We start from the raw sequence: 19,029 nt of genomic DNA, 5'->3' as shown, positions 1-19,029 counted from the left end.
TTATATTAATATATTAATATCAAGCAATGTACTCATGGATAAATATAGATTGCTATACTTGTTTATTCATAATGTGAGGCAAATAGAAATTTCCACACTGCTATCAAGATAAGTCATAAACTTAAATTAATACTCACTGGGAAAAAACAGTAAGTCATAAACTTAATTAACTAGGTCAACAACTCTTACTACATAAAATTAAGAATACTTGGTAGAAAGAAAGGAACTAACATTATTAAGAGACAAGGATATCAACAATTCCTAAACCCCAGTATGTAAGAGCTTGCCTCAAAGAGTGACTCTGAATCACGAAAATGCTCCAGTTTTACTGATTCAAAACAAAAGTTCAAACCATTACATACAATATATGAATTGTATATGAGTGGGCAAATATACAAACAAGCAAACTTCCCCTAATAAAATCCCCAAAGAACTATCTCACTGAATCAGGTGGAAGGCTTGCTTAGTCCACTACTTTTACTTCAATTGTAGTTAGTTAGATACTCTTAGGGTATAATGTTGGTAACTATCACTGTTGTTTTATCATATGGTAAGCAAAGTAACTACCTAAGAATACAGAATTCTCATTTTTATCTACATCTGCTAAGAATCATTGAGTTACATTCAGACTAAGCCAGTCATTCTTTATTCAGCTGAATATAAGTGAGACCAAAGCATTATCAGCCTAGTCTTGATACAATCCACTGGTAGTAATTTTTAACACATATGTAAAGCCAATTGGTAGAGACTCTTTCATCTTAAAGAAATGCACCTTTAAAGCAAGAAACAGAACTTGTCTATGTCCTGCTGAGCTAACATCAATAGAACAGAAAATGTTTGTAGTGGGCTTTATATTTTGCCTCCCTTCAGTTCCTTCATCAGACATCTTCCTTGCATCAATTGTTGTCAGTGGAAGGAACATGTATTATGCCCGCTCCGAAGTTGATTCAGTTTTATTCTGGTGTGTAGGGGAAGAGAGATTCAGATCCTACAACTCCAAACCATTTTTCAGTGTGCTCCTAATACACTTCCCTTTTGCCTTCTCTGAAATAAGCATTCTGATGTTAGAAAAACAAGGGCTGACAAAATTTTCGACCTGATTTGTGACAGGGATCATAGCACTACAGCCAAAGACAGTGGGTCAGGCCAAGGGAGTGAATAGTACAACTTTTGTTCTGAACCTATAATCAATCATTTTAATTGCATGAGCCAAAGGTGTGGTAATTTTGAATAATTTTATAAAGCCGCTGCTTATTTAATTACAATACTTCATATGACAGTTACTTTGCATCTACATTAATTATCCTATTCCTTGTCTTTTTCAGCTCTAGAATATCTTTTTTGAGATTCGGATGCTAAAATAAATTATAATTAAAGTATTCTATGTTGTTTTTTCTAATTTTAACTGATGTTTTAAAAAAAACCCAAAGCAGATTTTTCTTTCTTTTACTGCTTCAGCACACTAAATTGATAATATTTCAGTGAACTGAAAAAAAAATACATTTCTGCATGCCTAAACCCATAGTTTACAAACTGATTTATCAATGAAGTGAACAGCTTTAACAATATCAAATATTAGGGTTGTACAAGCGGTTCAAATCTAAACCATTCTGAACCACCCCATTTTGAGTATGAAACAGCTGTCTTAATAATTTTTGAAGCTCTTTGTGCTCAGAACAGGGATGTTTTAAACTTGAAACACTTTCATAGTGTTTGAAGCAGCCAATTGTACATCTGAGGTAGTTTCATAAGCACTTGACAACTTTAACAGCAAATAAAGGAGGAAGATATGACCTACAAAACATATGGTTGCCCAACTAACTTGGAGTGCTTTTTTTCCCTCCAAGCTCTCCAAGAGCTGTTTAGGGCTGTTTAATATTTCATTGTTTGCCAATAACTTTGCATATTTTATTTTTTATTTATCATATTTCTATGACCACCCATTCCCCCACACGGGGGACCCTGGGCGGTTCACAATAAAAACAATTTAAAATTCAATAAAATCATAAATAATACCAGTCATCAATATATAAAATACAGTCAAACCCAAATGATGGTAGATCTAATTCCACCCCTAAGGGGATAAGACCAGTCCCAGTAGGACCAGGGAACCAACCAGCCCCAAGAATGGCTCTTCCTCTCCCCATTCCAAGCCTGGTAGCAGAACTGATAGCAGAAAGAGCAGTAGCTGTTTTCTGAAGTCCAGGAGGGAGGGGGCTAACCTCACTTCCAGGGGAAGGATGTTCCAAAGGGTGGGAGCTGCTGCAGAGAAGGCCTACCTCCTGGACCCCAGAGTGTTCACCAATGTTAATTTTTATGTTAGATACATACTTGTAAGAGTCCCTCACTTACTATTTATATTCCCTTCACAAGGAAATCCCAAAGTTTCTTATTCTGATTTACTGACCTCCATCTACTGGTTTATAATCCTCTACTTGATCTCATGAGTTATATGCTTTTGTATAAGGCAGTGATATGTGCAAAAACTTCTGGCTAAACATATATTTATGGAGATTTATTTATTATACTGATTTTTATTTCACATTTAGAGATTTTTAAGAATCGGACAGAATGGCACTGTTGCTATTTTCACTAGGTGCTTGCTTATTTTGTTGTAGATTCAGTTCCATTTCAATAAATACATTACAAATTCATACCATTTGACTCTAAGATTTTTGTTTTAATTTGTCAAAGTTTTGCTTCTGTCACCATTGTCAAGCACGCTACTTTAAAGGGACTACAAAAAAAAAAAAGAAAATGTAATAGCAATAGTGGTAATGGTTGTTCAGGTGCAAGTTTTCTTGACACCCCTTTTATAACAAAGGCCAGATAACCTACTACACTTGGAAATTGCCATTTCCAGAAGTCAGACTTCTCTCATGTTCCCAGGCGGTGAAAAACAATTCTGCCTTTCACTTATATACACACATAATGCCTTGAGAAAACCATTTTCTTTGCCTCCTTTTCTGCTTAAATAGTTAAGAATGTAAATCCTCAGAGACAGTAAACACAATGTTAGACTGTGCTACACAGGAAAAAAATGGCAGCACTCCCTCTGCTGTCCAGGGTGCTAGGAGCTGTATGTCTGTTGGGTAATAGGAAAACTCATCCTGTTTCCTTTATCTTAGCTTCCATAGCTGCAGCAAGGAGGAACAATCAAATAGCGGCATCAGATACTTTTTTAAAAGATATATGGTTGCATAAATAAAATAGTAAAGAGTCTTTTAAAGCATCCATGTAGAAATATGCCTACGCATTACCTGTTTATATAGTGACTTTTTTTTCAAAAGGCAACGTTTGTTCATTATCTCCTTATTCAAGGGGTTCTCTGAGACCCACAAGTATTCAAAGTACCTGTACCACCCTTCAGAAGATCAGATCTGACTTCTCTAACAAACCAAGGCGAACGTGTGTCTTTTCACTAATGCTATACTGGAGGAAGGCCTGGAAACCTCTCCAGTTGAGCTACTTTGAGGATAATCCCCTAAGGCTATTAGGCTAAGCCCTTCAAAAGCCTGCTGTGACAACGCCTTTCACGTAACCCCCTTTAAGCGGAAAAGCGGCAGCGCGGATCCCGAGAATACGCCCGGACTGGGGCGACTCACTTCCCTTTGTGCCTGCGTGGGGGCAACGGAAAAGACCATAAGCCACGAAACGCCCGCCCGCCGCCCGGGCCGCGGAGAAGGAGCACTTTTCCCCGGGTCGCTCAGCGAACAAAAGCCGCTGCAAGCAAATAGCTCAGGCCGCTCGGTGCAGAGAGCGCTTGTGCCTAGAGGCCCCTGACGGCCGCCGCCGCCGCCTTTCCCCTCACTCTGCCCAAGAGAGTCAGCGGGGCAGGCCCAGGCCCAGGCCCCACCCTCCGCCTCAGCCCGTTCTTCCTGCTTCTTACCGAGCAGAAGCAGTTTCACCTCCTTGGCCGCCTTTTCCCCGTCCTCGCGCAGGTTGCGGTCGATCATCCGACTTCGCTCGGCCGCCGCCTTATCTTCGGCGCTCAACGTGCAGCCCATCGCGGCAACAGGACGGGCGAGGCGGGCGGGTGGCACCCCTGGCGCTCCTCAACGGCCGCAGGAGTCGGGAGGAGAGGAAGCTGAAGAGGCGGGGGAAGAGAAGCACCACCGGAAATCTGCCTACTTCCTCCTTTTAAATCTCAGCCGACGAGAAGCGAATTGTCCTCTGGGAAATGGAGTCAAAGCACACGTCTCGGCTCACCGCCAAGCACGGGGGAGGGGTGACTTCTGGACACTCGTAGACAGTACCTGTGTTTGAATTTGAAAGCGGGGTTTCTCGGTTGTTTTTGGGACACTGCATTTTGTTCCAAAAATAAAGGGGCTTGGCAGGACCTTTTCCGACTAATCAGTTTTATTAAAAGGCATCAGCTTTGGTGAGTTGCAGCGCACTTCATACAGTGGCTGAGCTGTAGCTCACCAAAGTGTATGCCTTTTAAACCTGGTTAGTTGGAAAAAGTGCTACCAGACTACTGATTTTTTGCCACCATAGACTAACACTGTTCCTACAAACCTTTTGTTACCTAATCCAAAGCCAGAGAAACAAAGCAAAGATTTCGTTAAATGTTTGTTACTAAGTGCTTGTAATTAATATACAAATGCACTCATACACGCATGCACAATGAGTATTATAAATTGCATCACCTTTTGTCTTGAGATTTTAAAAAGATATTTTACAAAAACATATCTGGGCTGCAATAATCTAGATGACCAGTAGAAGGCAGCAAAGGGTTTAGTGATTGTTCAAATATTTTCAGCTCACAATCCTACATGGGGTTTGATAGATTTCAATCCAATGTGGGGAAAAAAATACAAATATCAGGGTAATAATTTAGAGTTAAAATTCACATGAATGTTAAACCATATGCCAGGGTTGATAAATCACAATGGGTATTTTTGCACATCAGGCAAAGCCAAAATAGCCCTTATTACCACTTAACATTATCCCCTGGGTCACCCAATACAACATACTAAGATATAATGGGATTTGTTTGGTTTTGGCTCAGACTTTATGGTTTCTCATGTTGGGCAAACATAGCCATGCACAGATCTTTTCTTTGCAAATCAACAAAAATCAACTGTTAACATTTACAAAGCCAAAGGGAGTTGAACCTTTCCCCCAGGGGTTTTCCTCAGAGAGCTGGCAGATCCCAAGAAAAGTTGAGATTACTTTAAAGAGCGGTAGGTAGATATTTCGGTTCCCAGACACTCCAAAACACCTTTTGAAGATGATATTATTATTATTATTATTATTATTATTATTATTATTATTATTAAAATGTATATGCTGCCCAACTCCCAGTGACTCTGTGGCCTGAATGTGAACTCCTGCTCATCCATAATATTTGTGCCTTAGGAAGTGACTTTCTGCCTCCAGGCCTAATCACAAAAAAGTCTAAAACTATTCAGAGGAAGAGATTATCTACACACTCTCCCTATTCTTCTTTTAGCAGGACAGTTCCCATTTTGAGAACCATGGTGCTAATTATTAAAAAAGCCAACAACATGAGGAGTGCTGGATCTTCTAAACTTTGGGTTTAGAGATATTAGCCTCTGCCTATTATTTTCTAACACTTCTGAGCTTTTGCAACCTAAAACTTATAGGCTCTATTTATGGAAAATATTTCTTTCTTTCAAAAGGATATTTATTGTGTAGGTTTCAAGAGAAACTCACAAAGGAAGTAAGTTTTGTCACTGCCATTTCACAATCTGGTTTCCAAATAGGGAAGTTGGCTATACAAGTCATCCTGTGCCCTCTAGTGTCCTCTATGTAGTATTTCTGAAGTATCAAACATAGGTGTTGATTTAATCAATGACAAGGAATAAAATGCAGAGTAAGTTCTCCCTTCTTCCTTTAATGAAACTTTTATTTCTGTAATATTGAAGACAGGGGAAGACTCTGCAGAAACTTCTAGTTATCATATGGATTCTTTGTTAAAAGTGGATGCAAAAATGTTTATGGTTACTTAAGCCAAAGGCAAAAAATCATTTTTCAAGTATACTGGGCACTCCAGAGAGGTATAGCAAGGACTGAGTTTCCATCTCTGTGTATTAGAAGTGCAATGTGGTGGAAGGGAAATTGTGAAACATCTATAAGGATACAAACTACCCTTATTAAATTGTATTCCATAAATGTATGCAGCAAACATTCCATCTACATCTTACCTGTTGAAAAGAAACACAGAGGATCAAGTTCACAGCTCATTCTTCAGTGCTGTACAAAGGGACGGTGTACTTATTTGCTGCTGTGATTTACAGGAAAAAGGGCTGCCCTGAAGTGAGGACTAATTTGAGAAAGAGCCTTCCCTGCCCAAACATCACTGATTGTAGAAAATTCTTAGGGGCCAAGCACCCCAGCATCTGGGGGGTCAAAAAAGTCAAGATGGCAGCTGCACCCATGTGATTAAAGTCCTGCTTCTTTTTTATATGTGTTGAACCCATGACACCTGTTAATAAGAACAAGACTTCGATTATACAGGTGAAGCTGCCATCTTTTTGTATCTCTCTTGCCCTTAAACCTGCTGCTGCTGCTGCTGCTGCTGCTAAATAAACTCCCCTGGCTTGTGAATCAGCCTTTTGCATGGATGGATGTAGAAGATACAGTAGATACTCCTGATAGAGTAATGTTTATCCCTGCCCATTTGAGATTTGAATCTGAAAGAAAGTAAAGCAGGTGTTTGGGAAGAGCAAGAGCCCTGAAGGCATTTCTGGTTCAAACGCTTCAACAAAGTCCTTCGTGGGTTGGGACTCCCTACTAACAGTCAGTAAAGAAATGTGAACAGAACAACAGACAGGCATGGGATTTCCCATTCTGTTGATTCCCTAAAAACTTGCACTTTGCAACATCAATCTTACTTGGTCTTTACAAATCCTCTCACTTTCTGAGACTGTGGCTTCTCCAGTCAAAGTGCTTTCAAAAGCAGGTGAATAAAAATGGTGATGTCATTAGATTGAATAGTGGAAGTGAAGAAAAAGGATAAAGGTTAGATATTAGCAGATTTTGTTTTGAAGAGGTGGCAGAATAGTCATCCTCACAAACTTTTCCTCTCAGCCCTCATCAGTTTCCAGTGTCCTTTAAGTGAAGGGAAAACATTATCCTGTTACCAATAGGGGAGAGAAGAGGCAACTGCCATTTTGGCCATCTTCAGTATGTAAAATGATATCTCATTTCGAGATAGACAGACAGACAGATTCAGGCAGCAAAAATATGTAAGGGCAGCCCTGATACGGTCCTTATTAAGGAGGCACAGCACGGACAATGCTTATTTCTCCAACATTCAGTGTTACTGCTAATGTCACAGGGCAAGAAAGAGTTGGGTTTTATGTCAGTCTTTGCCACTTACCATGTTGGGAAAGGATTTAACAGTACATCTGAATTCTTCAGAGCTTCTATGAGAATTCGTAATCTGTATATCTAGGTGTGTAATGCATGTCAGTGTGGCTAAAGGGTTTAATTCGTATCTGAGTCCATATCTGGACTGCAAAAATCCAGGCAGCCACTAGACAGCAGCAGAGTTCTTTGCAGTCATCAAGTGGACATTCAAAGTCTTGCAGCCCTGATCTGATAGTCCTAAAGGAGGGCAGGCTGCAAATACTACTATGGATTGTAATACCCCCCCTCCCTTTCAGAGTATCTCAGGTCTGCCCTTTGTTGATACCACTTCTGAACATCTGGGTTTCTTACTCATGTTCAGCTAAGCTGGCTGTATAATCTCAAAGGGTAAATGGACAAAGAAGCCAAGAATGAAAGGAATCTCAGGATAAATTGTCAGACTGCTACATGCAAACTAGAGTTCCTCTGAACCCCACTTCTCCCCTCAATCCCCAGGGGCATCCATTCAAATGGATCCAGCAACCTAAAAAAGAATATGGAGGGAAAGACTAGCAGAAAGAGAAAATAATTTTCTCTGGAATAAAACTCTGCAAGACTGTCACTCAAAACTGAAGCCAGCATACCTTCCCTATTTGAAGTCAGGCAGCATGGAAACAGCACCTGATCTGAACAATGTTATTGGGACAACCTTTTCTTAATTGAAGCCTTTCGTTTTCATTTGATCAGCAGACAGCCCATCATACACACAGGCAGCAAACACTTATCAAATAAATAATACCTTTATTTGTTGCTCTAGGCTTCAACTGTCCTACATTGAAACACCCTCCTCTTCTTGCAAGGTCAACCCATGAAAATGTTATATATGGTCCAGAAAGATTTTGGACAGAACAGATATTCTGAATATTGGGTCATTTAACACAATTTTACCTAATTAACCATTTTTTTGAATTGTGATATTTAATTTTCTTATTGCTGGCCCAGTTTGAAAGGGAAAGTGTTACGGTAGAAAACAGATGTGTCATTGGGAGGCCAAAAAAAATGTGTACATGGAAAGAAAGAAAAAACACAGAGGTTAGCATTGATCTTTCTATTATGCGGATTTCCACTGAACTTTTAGTATCAATTCCACCTTATTTTGCTTCCTGAGCCTTTAGTAAGGCACAGTCTTGCAAACACATAGTCCTTGTAAACATACAAAGACTGCATAAAAGGAAAAATGGACATTGAGAGACTGAAACAAAAAAACTCTCACCCTATATATATACCACTGCAGGGCATTTCTAGGCCAGAAAAATTATTCCTGGTGGATGAGATCTCAGGGCTTCACATTGCACTATTGTATGGGAGTTAGGGAATTCTCTTATGCACTGCCAACTCTTGGTTTACTTGTCCATTTTCTATACTCTCTGAATTGACAACAGTTTTGCTTCCTTAAGAGTCGTTACTACATTTGGCATGTCATGTGTTTTTAATATCACCATCTGGCATCTTCCAGATGTAGGAAGGATGGCAATTCCCAGAGAGTTTAGTCCCTTACGTAGATGGAGGACACCAGGTTATGGAAGGCTCAGTTTTGGAAGTCTTAGGCTTGCTGTGTCCAAGGGAACTGAACCAGAATTACTCTCTATTGAAAATGAAAAGCTTGAAGCTCAAAAATTCCAGCAAAAATACCTATTTTGTTTCCCCAAAGTTCCTTCCATCAGGAGTCATGCGAGATCAACAACAAACAACTTGCAAAGAAAAAAAGGCAATTGAGCAAATACGGTTCCAACCTACTACTTAACTGGAGGAAGGAAGTAGGGAAAGATCATTATTTGAGATTGCTTCCAGCAATTCTTTACAGTAAAATTATGCTAAACATCTAGCTATTCCAGCTCAGAAGGAGGCACTAACTTGCATGAGGGGCTCACCCAAATATTTTCAAACTACAGCTTTCTATGGATGGGCATACCTTCAGTGCATCCCACAGTCGGCCATAAATTAGGACAAGATGTGTGGCAGCAGGGAAGATGTGTGGTAGGACTGGGTACACAGAAAGAGTCATGGAGCTTCCATTCATCCTGGAATCCTGGACTTCTAGGCCAAAATTGTAATATGCTATCAGAAGGCCACACAGGAGGAGAGATTGTGCTGGACAGGCAATGGAGAAGCCATAGTGCTATGAAGTATGCCATAAGAATTAGGTGATTAGCCTAGGTGGGCATGAAATGTACTAGGGGAACACGTGGTCCTCCAGTTGTTGCTGAATGACACCTCTCAGGATTCCCACCCAGCACAGCCAATGGTGGCAAAGCTAAGTGTGGTCTTTAGCCACATCTAGAGAACTGTAGATGTGCTACTTCTGATCTAAGTGTGTGTGTGTGTATTTCTTTGTATGTACAAATATAGTGAGTGAGAGAGAGAGAGAGGCAATAAGTACAAAACCCACTGCTTCAGCACAGCAGTTGTTAGTGGATTGGGAGGGGCAGTATACTTCCAAATGAAGAAAGTCATTAGTACATATCATTTTTGTTTTAATCTATTAAGGTAAAGGTAAAGGTTTCCCTTGACGTAGAGTCCAGTCATGCCCGACTCTAGGGGGCGGTGCTCATCTCCGTTTCTAAGCCGTTAGAGCCGGCGTTGTCCGTGGACACTTCCGGGTCATGTGGCCAGCATGACGACACGGAACGCCGTTACCTTCCCGCCGAAGCGGTACCTATTGATCTACTTCACATTTGCATGTTTTCGAACTGCTAGGTGAGCAGGAGCTGGGACTAGCAACGGGAGCTCACCCCGCCGCGCGGTTTCGAACCGCCGACCTTCCGATCGACAGCTCAGAGGTTTAACCCGCAGCGCCACCGCATCCCTTAATCTATTAAAGTCAGTGTCTATATTCCTCTATCAGGTGATCAAGTACAGTTTATTAATTGTTATGATTGGGTTCAAACTTTGTGCTAGACTGAAAACAAGCAAACTGTATAATGGCTTAATGCAATGTGTGAACCAGATCATAGATTTCACTTTACTGATTTAGTTGCATTAAACTTAATTTTGTTTTGGCTTAGTGTAACAAAAGAATCCAGCCACTGAGATCATCAGTGACTTGTTTACTTTTAACCACAGGGAAAGCTTCCTGTGACTTCCTTAGTTTTGCTGACTTCTTTAATAGTAAGACAATATAATCCTTCAGAGCAGGGCAATGTGGAGCTGTCAAATGTGTCCCTACATCATAAAGGTCAATTATTCATCCAATTATTGCTCCTATCTATCCCTGGGCCTTTTTGTAGCTCAGTCACGCCTAACCCAAATAACAGTGAGCCCTCTCATTTATAATCCTACAAGTCAAAGACAGCCATGATTAGAAGGTGGAGGGAAGGAGTTCAAAGCAGAAGATAACTAGAGGAGGGAGGGAGGGAAGGAAGGAACAAATGAAAGAAAGAGGAAAAGAAAATATTCAGAATAGTGATGTTTCTAACTACAAACCTTAAGAATGAGTTGATGGGGTGGATGAGCGATTACCATCCTATATTAGTCAAAATTAAATGAAATTACTTGGATACTAATAGCAGCTGGTTTTGTGTGTGTTCATGTGGGTTTACTTGAGCAGTGTGTTGGAGAGAAAAGGTTTCAATTGCCATGGTGTATTTATTAAATACTCCCCCATATACAAACATACACATTCTTCATCAGCTGCTATATTCTGCATTATTTCACACATTGGTAAATCTAGATTGTCAAGTGCAAAAAAATCCCCTAGCTACAGCTCAGGCTTTGGTGAACGTGATGCTCTGATGTAGGTATCAGAGACAGTGATATCGCTGTTCATGTGCTGCTCCAGGAACTCTGAGGTCTCTTCTGCAATTTGCCCTGGAATCCGGAAATCAATGGTAGCTTGGTCCCTTTTGGGGCTAGGCTGGGTAAGAGCATTTCTGGCCTCGGCATGGCAACCTGTCCCTTGCAGGAATTGCAAGAAGTTCTCCTCAATGGAGCCTTCTCTGCTTGGTAACCTGAGGTCCTCCTCCGGCGGTTGCTTGAAAAAACAGGTGAGGTGCTTGCTGAGCTCTCCTCTGATCTGTCGGTTGAGGCACCCATAGAAGAAAGGATTGGACGTGAAGCAAAAATAGCCAATCCAAGTGACCACATTCTCTGTCTGTTGGCCAGGGAAATGGGAGCTCAGCACCGAGTAGAGATGGAAGGAGAAATATGGCAGCCAGCAGAAGAGGAATTGTCCCCCCACTGCTAGGAGGATAATGACAGCCTTTCCGCCCCCAAACGTCCTCTGAGGGGTAGTTCGAGGGGCTCCTGAGCTAGTCACCATTGTAGACCTACTGCTAAGAGATTCTGACCGCTGCCGGGGGGTATCCATCCAAGTGGGGAGTGGGCCATGGTGCATGGCAGCTACTCTGGCAACTTTGAACATACTGCAATAGACCACCAAAATAATAGAGATAGGCAGGAGAAAGTAAAAAACAGCAAAGAAAATCACAAAAAACTTGCAGTAGGCACTTCGGCTCCACTGCAAGGTGCAGGTCTGTCCATTGTAGACTGGGGATCTATTGATATGGTCTTGGGAAAGCCATCCCAGGATGGGGATGATGGACATAACTACTGCCTTGATCCAGACACCAACCAGGACACAGATGACCAGGCTTACAGTCATTTTGACCTCATAGCGCATGGGGTGCACCACATAGTAGTAGCGCTCTACATTAATAGCTGAGATTGAAAGGATGCACATGGCGATGAAGCAAACACTCAGGAAGAGATAGGTATGACATATGGCATCCTCAAAGACTGTGCCATCAAAGAAAGTTGAGCTGGACAGCATGGCTAGAGGCATTAGGGTAATAGCAGCCAAAAGATCCACCAAGCAGAGGTGGAACACAAAGACAAACTTCCTCAGTGCTGGGGTTTTGATAATGACTGTCATAATTGCTACATTGCCCACAATGGCTGTCAAATCAATCAAAAGCATGAAGAAGAGACCCACAGACTCAGAGGCCACATCTCTGGGCTTGGTGTCTAGGCTAGAATTGAAAAGCATAGAACTTTGGGATGTCTGAAGCAGTCTTCTGATCCTGGAGGGATTCCGCACCCACGGGGTGGGAAGAGAAGGCTCCATGGAGATTAGCACCTCCCTTTACAAGTCCATCACCCATCCTATTCTGGGTCCCCAGAAAGTAATCAGAGAGAATCAAGAGAGATGGTGGTGCACAAGCAGCCACTGGCCATATTTTTTGCCAACATTCAAGCCAAGCAGGTCTTTGGGGAACTTATACCTTCCAGTACCACTCAGTTCTGTGAGCCATTATAATCAGGGGCCATGCTTAATTCAGCAGATCTGTTTCATCTTGATTGTATGTCATAGGATATAATAGCATGGCAATGTAGAAAGTCCATGGGACCTGGTCTTGCTAACTGTATAAGGCTTTACTGCATCTTGCAACATGCTGTTTCTGAGGCAAATGTTCAAACCTGAAAGAAATACATATATATTTACAGATTAATCACCATGTCAGCCAAAAGCTGTTTCATTGGCAGAACTACATTTAGGGCTGGCTGAAATGGGTAGTTTTGCCTTTAAAGCAAATTGTCCCTTTCAGGGGAGCTTGGATAGTTGCTGTGAAAGACAGGCCCTTTGTTGTTTTTGGAAAAGGATGAGTGTGGGCCATTTCAGGGGACTCCCAGTTTAATAGTGGGTGCTCCCAAGAATGGGAAGTGGGATGCTGAGTTCAGCCCCTGGTCTACTGAGGGCTGAGTCAGGCAATGACCTAAGTGAGAACTGGCCTCTGGCCATAAATTTATCCTGCATAAAACTGGAGGTTAGGTTGAGTTGTTTCTGAATATGTATTTTTTGTTCAATTTTTATTTACTCCCCTCCCATTTTCTCTCTGTGTTATTAATGTGAAGAATGTGGGGGATGTTCCAGCAGTGGAAAGTTGGGGGAGAAGAGAATAGAAATCCCAATGTGGATGATCACAAGCAACTGGGAGAAAAAGACATTTAAAAGACAGAGGAGATATACTGCAGGCCATTACCCTATTTGGTTCCTTCCTCTTTTGGTTATCTCCCTGGGTATAATTACTACATGCTATGATTGTTGATGAGAGAGCCAGCCTTGTGTGAATTACTGAAAGTGGGTAACTACTCTGAATACAGAGTACATACCTTTCTGAGTACAGCATCAATCATGACTGAAAGAATTGCTGAGATCAATCAAATCTCAGTGACCAGAAAACTTATCCAAAGGTGATGAAGGCCTTTTCCTGGTGTTTAGTTAAGGATACACTAAGTATACTATTGGTATACAGCCCACTCTGCTGTCCAAATAAGCTGGCTGTGGTGCTCTCAAGAGAACTCCATGATGGGCATTTTAAAAAATTATGTTGGGACTGCCTTCATACAGAAAGCTTTAGCTTTCATTTGACAACCATAGGTTTGTCTCCTCAAACCAAGAAATAGGGCAGGCCATATTAGGTTTTTCCTTGGGACATGGGGCAAGTAGTCCGGATACTGTAAAGCAAGAGTTATAGTTGCCCATTATTACAGTCAGGTCATCATCTGGTGATGAATGTTGAGGATCAGGCTCTCAATATATCATTCTCCTTCTACAGGAAAGGAGTAGTTACTAAGACAGTTTCTCCCCACAGACTTTGGAACCTCTTGAATGATGATTCTGTCAAGGCCTTTGTTGTTCTATGTAGTGGTGAAACAAAATGAGCCACTGAGATCATTCCTAAGAACCCTCTCTAGTGTTCTGGAGCAAAGTTTTCTGAGGTACACTGGGTGACAAAACTGGCTAGAATGTAAAAGTAAATAGACATTTGTGTACACAGTTTTGCTTATTGTATGGCAGTACAATCTCCATTACATCCTCAAGTAGCCACCCAAGAGAGCGTTTTAGAGTGATTAAAGACTTACTGTTATATGCCCTGTAAAACATGATGTTAGAGCCCTCCAAAAGCTGCTGTGACAGATCTGTAAGACACTTTGATGAAAAATATCATTCATCTTCATGCCAATTTTAACACTGGGTTTGATACTGAGGTATAGAGTTTATCATTTGGGTTAATTGTATGGAATCATTTTCAATATTTGAGGCTGAAGACATAGACCAAATGCTCTTGTATGTTCCCTTGAACCCTGCCAGTCTTGGTTTTTTCAAGATACCCAGAGAAGGATGACTAGGCGGATCCACAGAGTAGTGAACACATCTTTGTGTGATGGAGTGATAACAGCCTGTTGCCCATCCTCTCCTAAATAAGCCCTCTCTGGACCCAAGGATTACTCCAACTATTGCTGATTCACATATCCTTTGCTAGGGCAAAGTGCCTGAGAGGGTGATGTCTATGCTGCTGTATATGTTCTTGGAAGACATTGTTTAGGCCTGGTTTGGGGACAGAATCAACTTAAGTCACCTTGGCAGATGATTTCCTGCAAGAGAAAGACAGAGGGAATGTGACTCTGGTCGATCCTGCTTTATTTTTCAGTAGCTTTTGATCGCATTGATCAGGATATTCTCCAGGATTATCCCTCTGAGTTGGGAGTGCTATACTAAACTAGCTACTGTATGTGATGCCACAAGGTATTATCTTGTCCAAAATGCTAATTAACATTAACATATTTTGAGACATGGAATTATCAATATGCTGTGGATACTAAATTCTATTTATCCCTAATAAGACTATTTAGCTTCAAAAGTGATTCAGAAGATTATTTTTCAACCTTGCACAGACAGAGTACTTTGTAGTTTTCATTAAAGGAAACTCACTTTTTTCAGGCTGCCATCTGAGCTTGAAAAACAGGTGCTACTGCTTGAAGAGTAGCATTAACTTTAATGAGTAGATTCCTTAAAGCAACAGATTCCTTTTATTTCAGGCTGCAAAACGTCAGGCTGCTTTAATACATAGCAAGGAGGTGATTCAGGTATGCAAGATCCAAAGCCCTTCTTCCAAAGTACACAGCCCTAATATATAACATCTGAATAAGAGACTGTACACCTACTGAACTAGTATAGGGACAAGGTGATGGGAGGGCTGAGGGCCAACAAACAAGGCAGAAACCTTACAGGTAAATGTCCCTGGAAATGCGAAGTGGAGAATCTTCCTGTCCTAAATTGGGTGTCACTTCCTAGAGTTCCTAGATAGGGAAAGCCAGTTTCTGTTGTTCATGTACTGGTCACCTCACACGTAGATTACTGTAATGTAACTGCATTTCGTCCAGAAGCTGTAGTTGATGCAAAAAATGGTGGCCATAGGAAATTATGTTGTAACCTTAGAGAGAGAGAGAGGGTAAAATATAAACGTACTTGTAACTGCTGTTAAGAAGATGGGAAGCCGCTTCTTTATAACTTCTCTCCTCTCCTCTATTTCTTTCTTTACACTTTTTTCAATTACTTATTACTTTTCTTTCCTTTTATTCTTTTAAAAATTATTTAATAAAAATTATAGATAGAGAAATAGAGATGGAGAGATACACACAAAATATGGTAGCCCTGTAGCTGAATGTGGCACGTAGATATTCCTATGCCAGACCTCTGTTGAAGCAATTGCACTGGCTGCCAATTAGCTACCAATCCAGATTAAAGGTTTTGCTTCTGTGTATAAGGTCCTAAACGATGCTTTCTCATGGTAGACCTAGGTGAACCTATTTTATGAGGCTCCACTTTGGTGGTGCCTGCTCTCTGGATACTTTCCCTGCTGAAACCTAGGAGGCACCAACAGCTATGCCACTGAGGGACCAGTCTTTTCACCCAAATCTTCACTGAGTCAACATTACAAAGGAATTGGTCTTTCCCCTTTTCCCCTTTTAATAAAAGTGCTTTATATTGTTTTAGCTTATTGCGTTTATGATTACATTTTTTCTTCATTTGGAAACCACTTTTGAATGTAATTACATGGAAAGCCAAAGAGAAATACACCAATAATAACATGATTGCAAATATTTATGTCTTAACAATCTGTCTGAGTTTAAATTACAGGAATTTCAGCACTGATTAATGCATTAGAAGTATGCTAGCTTTGTCTACACCTAACATTATATAAACCTTGGTGCACAAGCCACAGCGGCTATGTTCATACATTGCATTAAGCCAAACAAAACACCCCACATTATGTTTTAGCAGTATGTGTAATCTCAGCAAAGACCCTGGGTCCACGGGTTTCTTTTAAAACATAGTGCTTTCAATAGCCCTTTCCCTAGAATAATTTCCATAAAATTCCCTGTTTGGTTGTTTGGTTGGCTGTTTCATGCTCCACTGTGGAATTCTTAGGGAAAGCGTCTGGGGATTTTAGTGTACTTGGCAATTTATCTGGTTCAGTTTCAGGTGATATTACAGGTAGTCCTCACTTAACAACCATTTGTTCAGCGGCCATTCAAAATTACAATGGTGCTGAACGAATGGTAGTTGTGACCGGTTCTGGAAGTACAGCTGTTGCAGCCATGATCAAATTCGGGTGCTTGGTAGTGCAGCCACATTTATGACCACAGTGTGTACTTCAACTCCCCCCACCCACCTATTTCCCCCATCTCTGCCCTTTTGACTGCTCTGCACTCCATCCCCCTGCTGTCCTGCTGCCCCGTACTCTGCCACCCCTTCTGCTCCTGCTGCCCCCGTCGCCCCCACTGACCTTCACCATCTTCTTCCTCCCGCTGCTAATGAGGCGCACCTGAGGCACGGCCTCAGAGAGGTCTCATGAAGGGCCAGCAGCTGCCTCAGCCAGGCGTCACAGGAGGAAGAAGACGGCAAAGGTCGGCAGGGGGCAGCAGGGGTAGGCGGTTGCGGTGGAGTGCAGAGCAGCCCAAAGGACAAAGTTGGGGGAGACAGGCAGATGGGGGAGTTGAAGCAGAGGCGAGTGTAGCAGGGCAGGAGAAGAGTGAGGTCTTTGCCTAACAATGGTGCGGTACTTGCCTAACAACCACAACCGTGACTACTGGAACTGCTTTTGCTAAGCGGTGTGGTCATGTGATGTTTCACCTAATGACCACTTTGCTTAGAGATGGAAATACCAGTCCCAATTAGGATCATTAACTGAAGACTACCTATATTAGAAGAATGCATGTACACTTAGAAGAATACAGGTAGTCCTCGTTTAGCGACTGCCTCATTTAGCAACAGTTCACAGCAGTGATGAAAAAGTAACTTTATGACCGATCCTCGCATTTACAACCTTTGCAGGCCTGTAAAGCAAAGGAAAGCTGAAGTAAGATCATAAGCACAGTCACAGTTTCACTTAATGACCACTTCACTTAATGACTGAGTTGCAAGTCCCAATTGTGGTCGCTAAACGAGCACTACCTATATATATTACCTCTGTCTGAATCTTTTTAGGCATTTAGATGTGTTTCCGAGGGCCTGCTCTTGTCCCATTAGATTGGTTTAATTATTAGTCACAAAATCTAATCTTTTCAGCATTGGCTGAAAATTCTGAAATTTCTTTTCATATAGAAGCAAGGCGGCAACCAGTGCAGCTCACAAAACAGAGGTGTTACATGGGCATACTGAAGCATGTGCATCACTGCCCACACTGCTGCATTCCAAACCAGTTGAAGTTTCCGGGTGGTCTTCAAAGGCAGCCTCATGTACAGCACATTGCAGTAGTCAAGCCATGAGATGACCGGAGTATGAGTGACTATTTTGATAGGCCCCCAATCTAGGAAAGGGAGCAACTGGCACACCAGATGAAGCAGGAGCTGTGAATGAAGGAAGGCCCCCAAAATGTGCATCATCCTTGAATGGGGATGTGCCACCCCATCCAAGGTCAAAGATGGAATATATCCAGACCTGGATGGTCCAAACATTCACAGCCACTCGGTCTTGGTAGGATTCAGTCAGAGACGGTTCCTCCCCATCCAAACCCACACAGCCTCCAGGCACTGGGACAGAACCTTGACACCTCACTTGGCCAGCCTGGAGTCGAAAAATATAATTGGGTATCATCAGCATACTGATGATACTGAACCCCAAACCGGCAGATAACCTTACCCAGCAGTTTCATATAGATGTTGAAAAAGAGGGGAGACAGAATAGAACCCTACGACTCCCCACAAAGGAGAGGATTGGGGAATAGGCTCTCTGTACCAACCAATACTGACTGAAAGGCACTGTAGAAAGGAAGCAAACCAGCATAAAATGGTGCCACCAATCCCCAACCCACAGAGCCAGCTCAGAAGGATACTGTGTTCACTGGTATCAAAAGCCGCCAAGAATGGATGTACCACCTTCATCCTGGCTCTATCACAGCTCATCTACAAATGCAACCAAAGCTGTCTCAGTACTAAATTCCAGGCTTAAACCTAAATGAAATGGGTCTACATAATCCATTTCCTCCAGGATTCTCATCAGCTACAGACCAACCACCTTCTTAACAACCTGCCCCAGAAAGGGAAATTGAAGACTGGTCAATAGTTACTGAAGTCTGTTGGGTCCAAGGATGGCTTCTTCAGGAGGGGGCTCACCACCCCCTCCATCAAAGAGGCTGACATGGACCCAACTGCAGGTTACCTCCCTAGCCGCTTTCATGACCCAGGAGGGACCTAGATCCAGTAAACAGATGGCCAAGCTGATAGGACAGAGAGCCTGTCCACTTCCTCAGGAGTCACCAGCTCAAACTCATCTCAGATCACACTATAGAGGATGCCCCAGGCATCTTGGCCTGCCCTGCCCAGTCAGAGTCCAAGGTAAAGCAAATCTGAGCAACTATACCCACCAGA

General features: G+C 42.0%; 2 protein-coding genes across 3 annotated transcripts in view; both read right to left on the bottom strand.

Moving 5' to 3' along the window:
• GNAI3 (G protein subunit alpha i3) overlaps nucleotides 1-4,098 on the bottom strand; it is a 266,408-nt gene extending 262,310 nt beyond the window's left edge. For both annotated transcript variants that reach the window (XM_063297730.1, XM_063297729.1), the window contains exon 1: nucleotides 3,890-4,098. In XM_063297730.1, coding sequence (XP_063153800.1) covers nucleotides 3,890-4,007 — 118 coding nt within the window. In that variant the 5' untranslated portion in view covers nucleotides 4,008-4,098. The remainder of the gene's footprint in view (nucleotides 1-3,889) is intronic.
• Nucleotides 4,099-10,368: 6,270 nt separating this feature from the next.
• Nucleotides 10,369-15,583, bottom strand: GPR61 (G protein-coupled receptor 61). Its single transcript, XM_063297717.1, has 2 exons — nucleotides 15,386-15,583; nucleotides 10,369-12,792 (listed from the first exon to the last, which is right to left on the bottom strand). Exon 2 carries the CDS (start codon nucleotides 12,437-12,439, stop codon nucleotides 11,075-11,077), a length of 1,365 nt encoding a protein of 454 aa, XP_063153787.1. The 5' UTR covers nucleotides 12,440-12,792; nucleotides 15,386-15,583; the 3' UTR covers nucleotides 10,369-11,074.
• Nucleotides 15,584-19,029: the final 3,446 nt, after the last annotated feature.

This window comes from Candoia aspera, chromosome 3, assembly GCF_035149785.1.
Source record: "Candoia aspera isolate rCanAsp1 chromosome 3, rCanAsp1.hap2, whole genome shotgun sequence".
Classification (NCBI taxonomy): Eukaryota; Metazoa; Chordata; class Lepidosauria; order Squamata; family Boidae; genus Candoia; species Candoia aspera.
The sequence above is the reverse complement of the archived record's forward strand: the minus strand, read 5'-3'. Positions and strand labels throughout refer to the sequence as shown.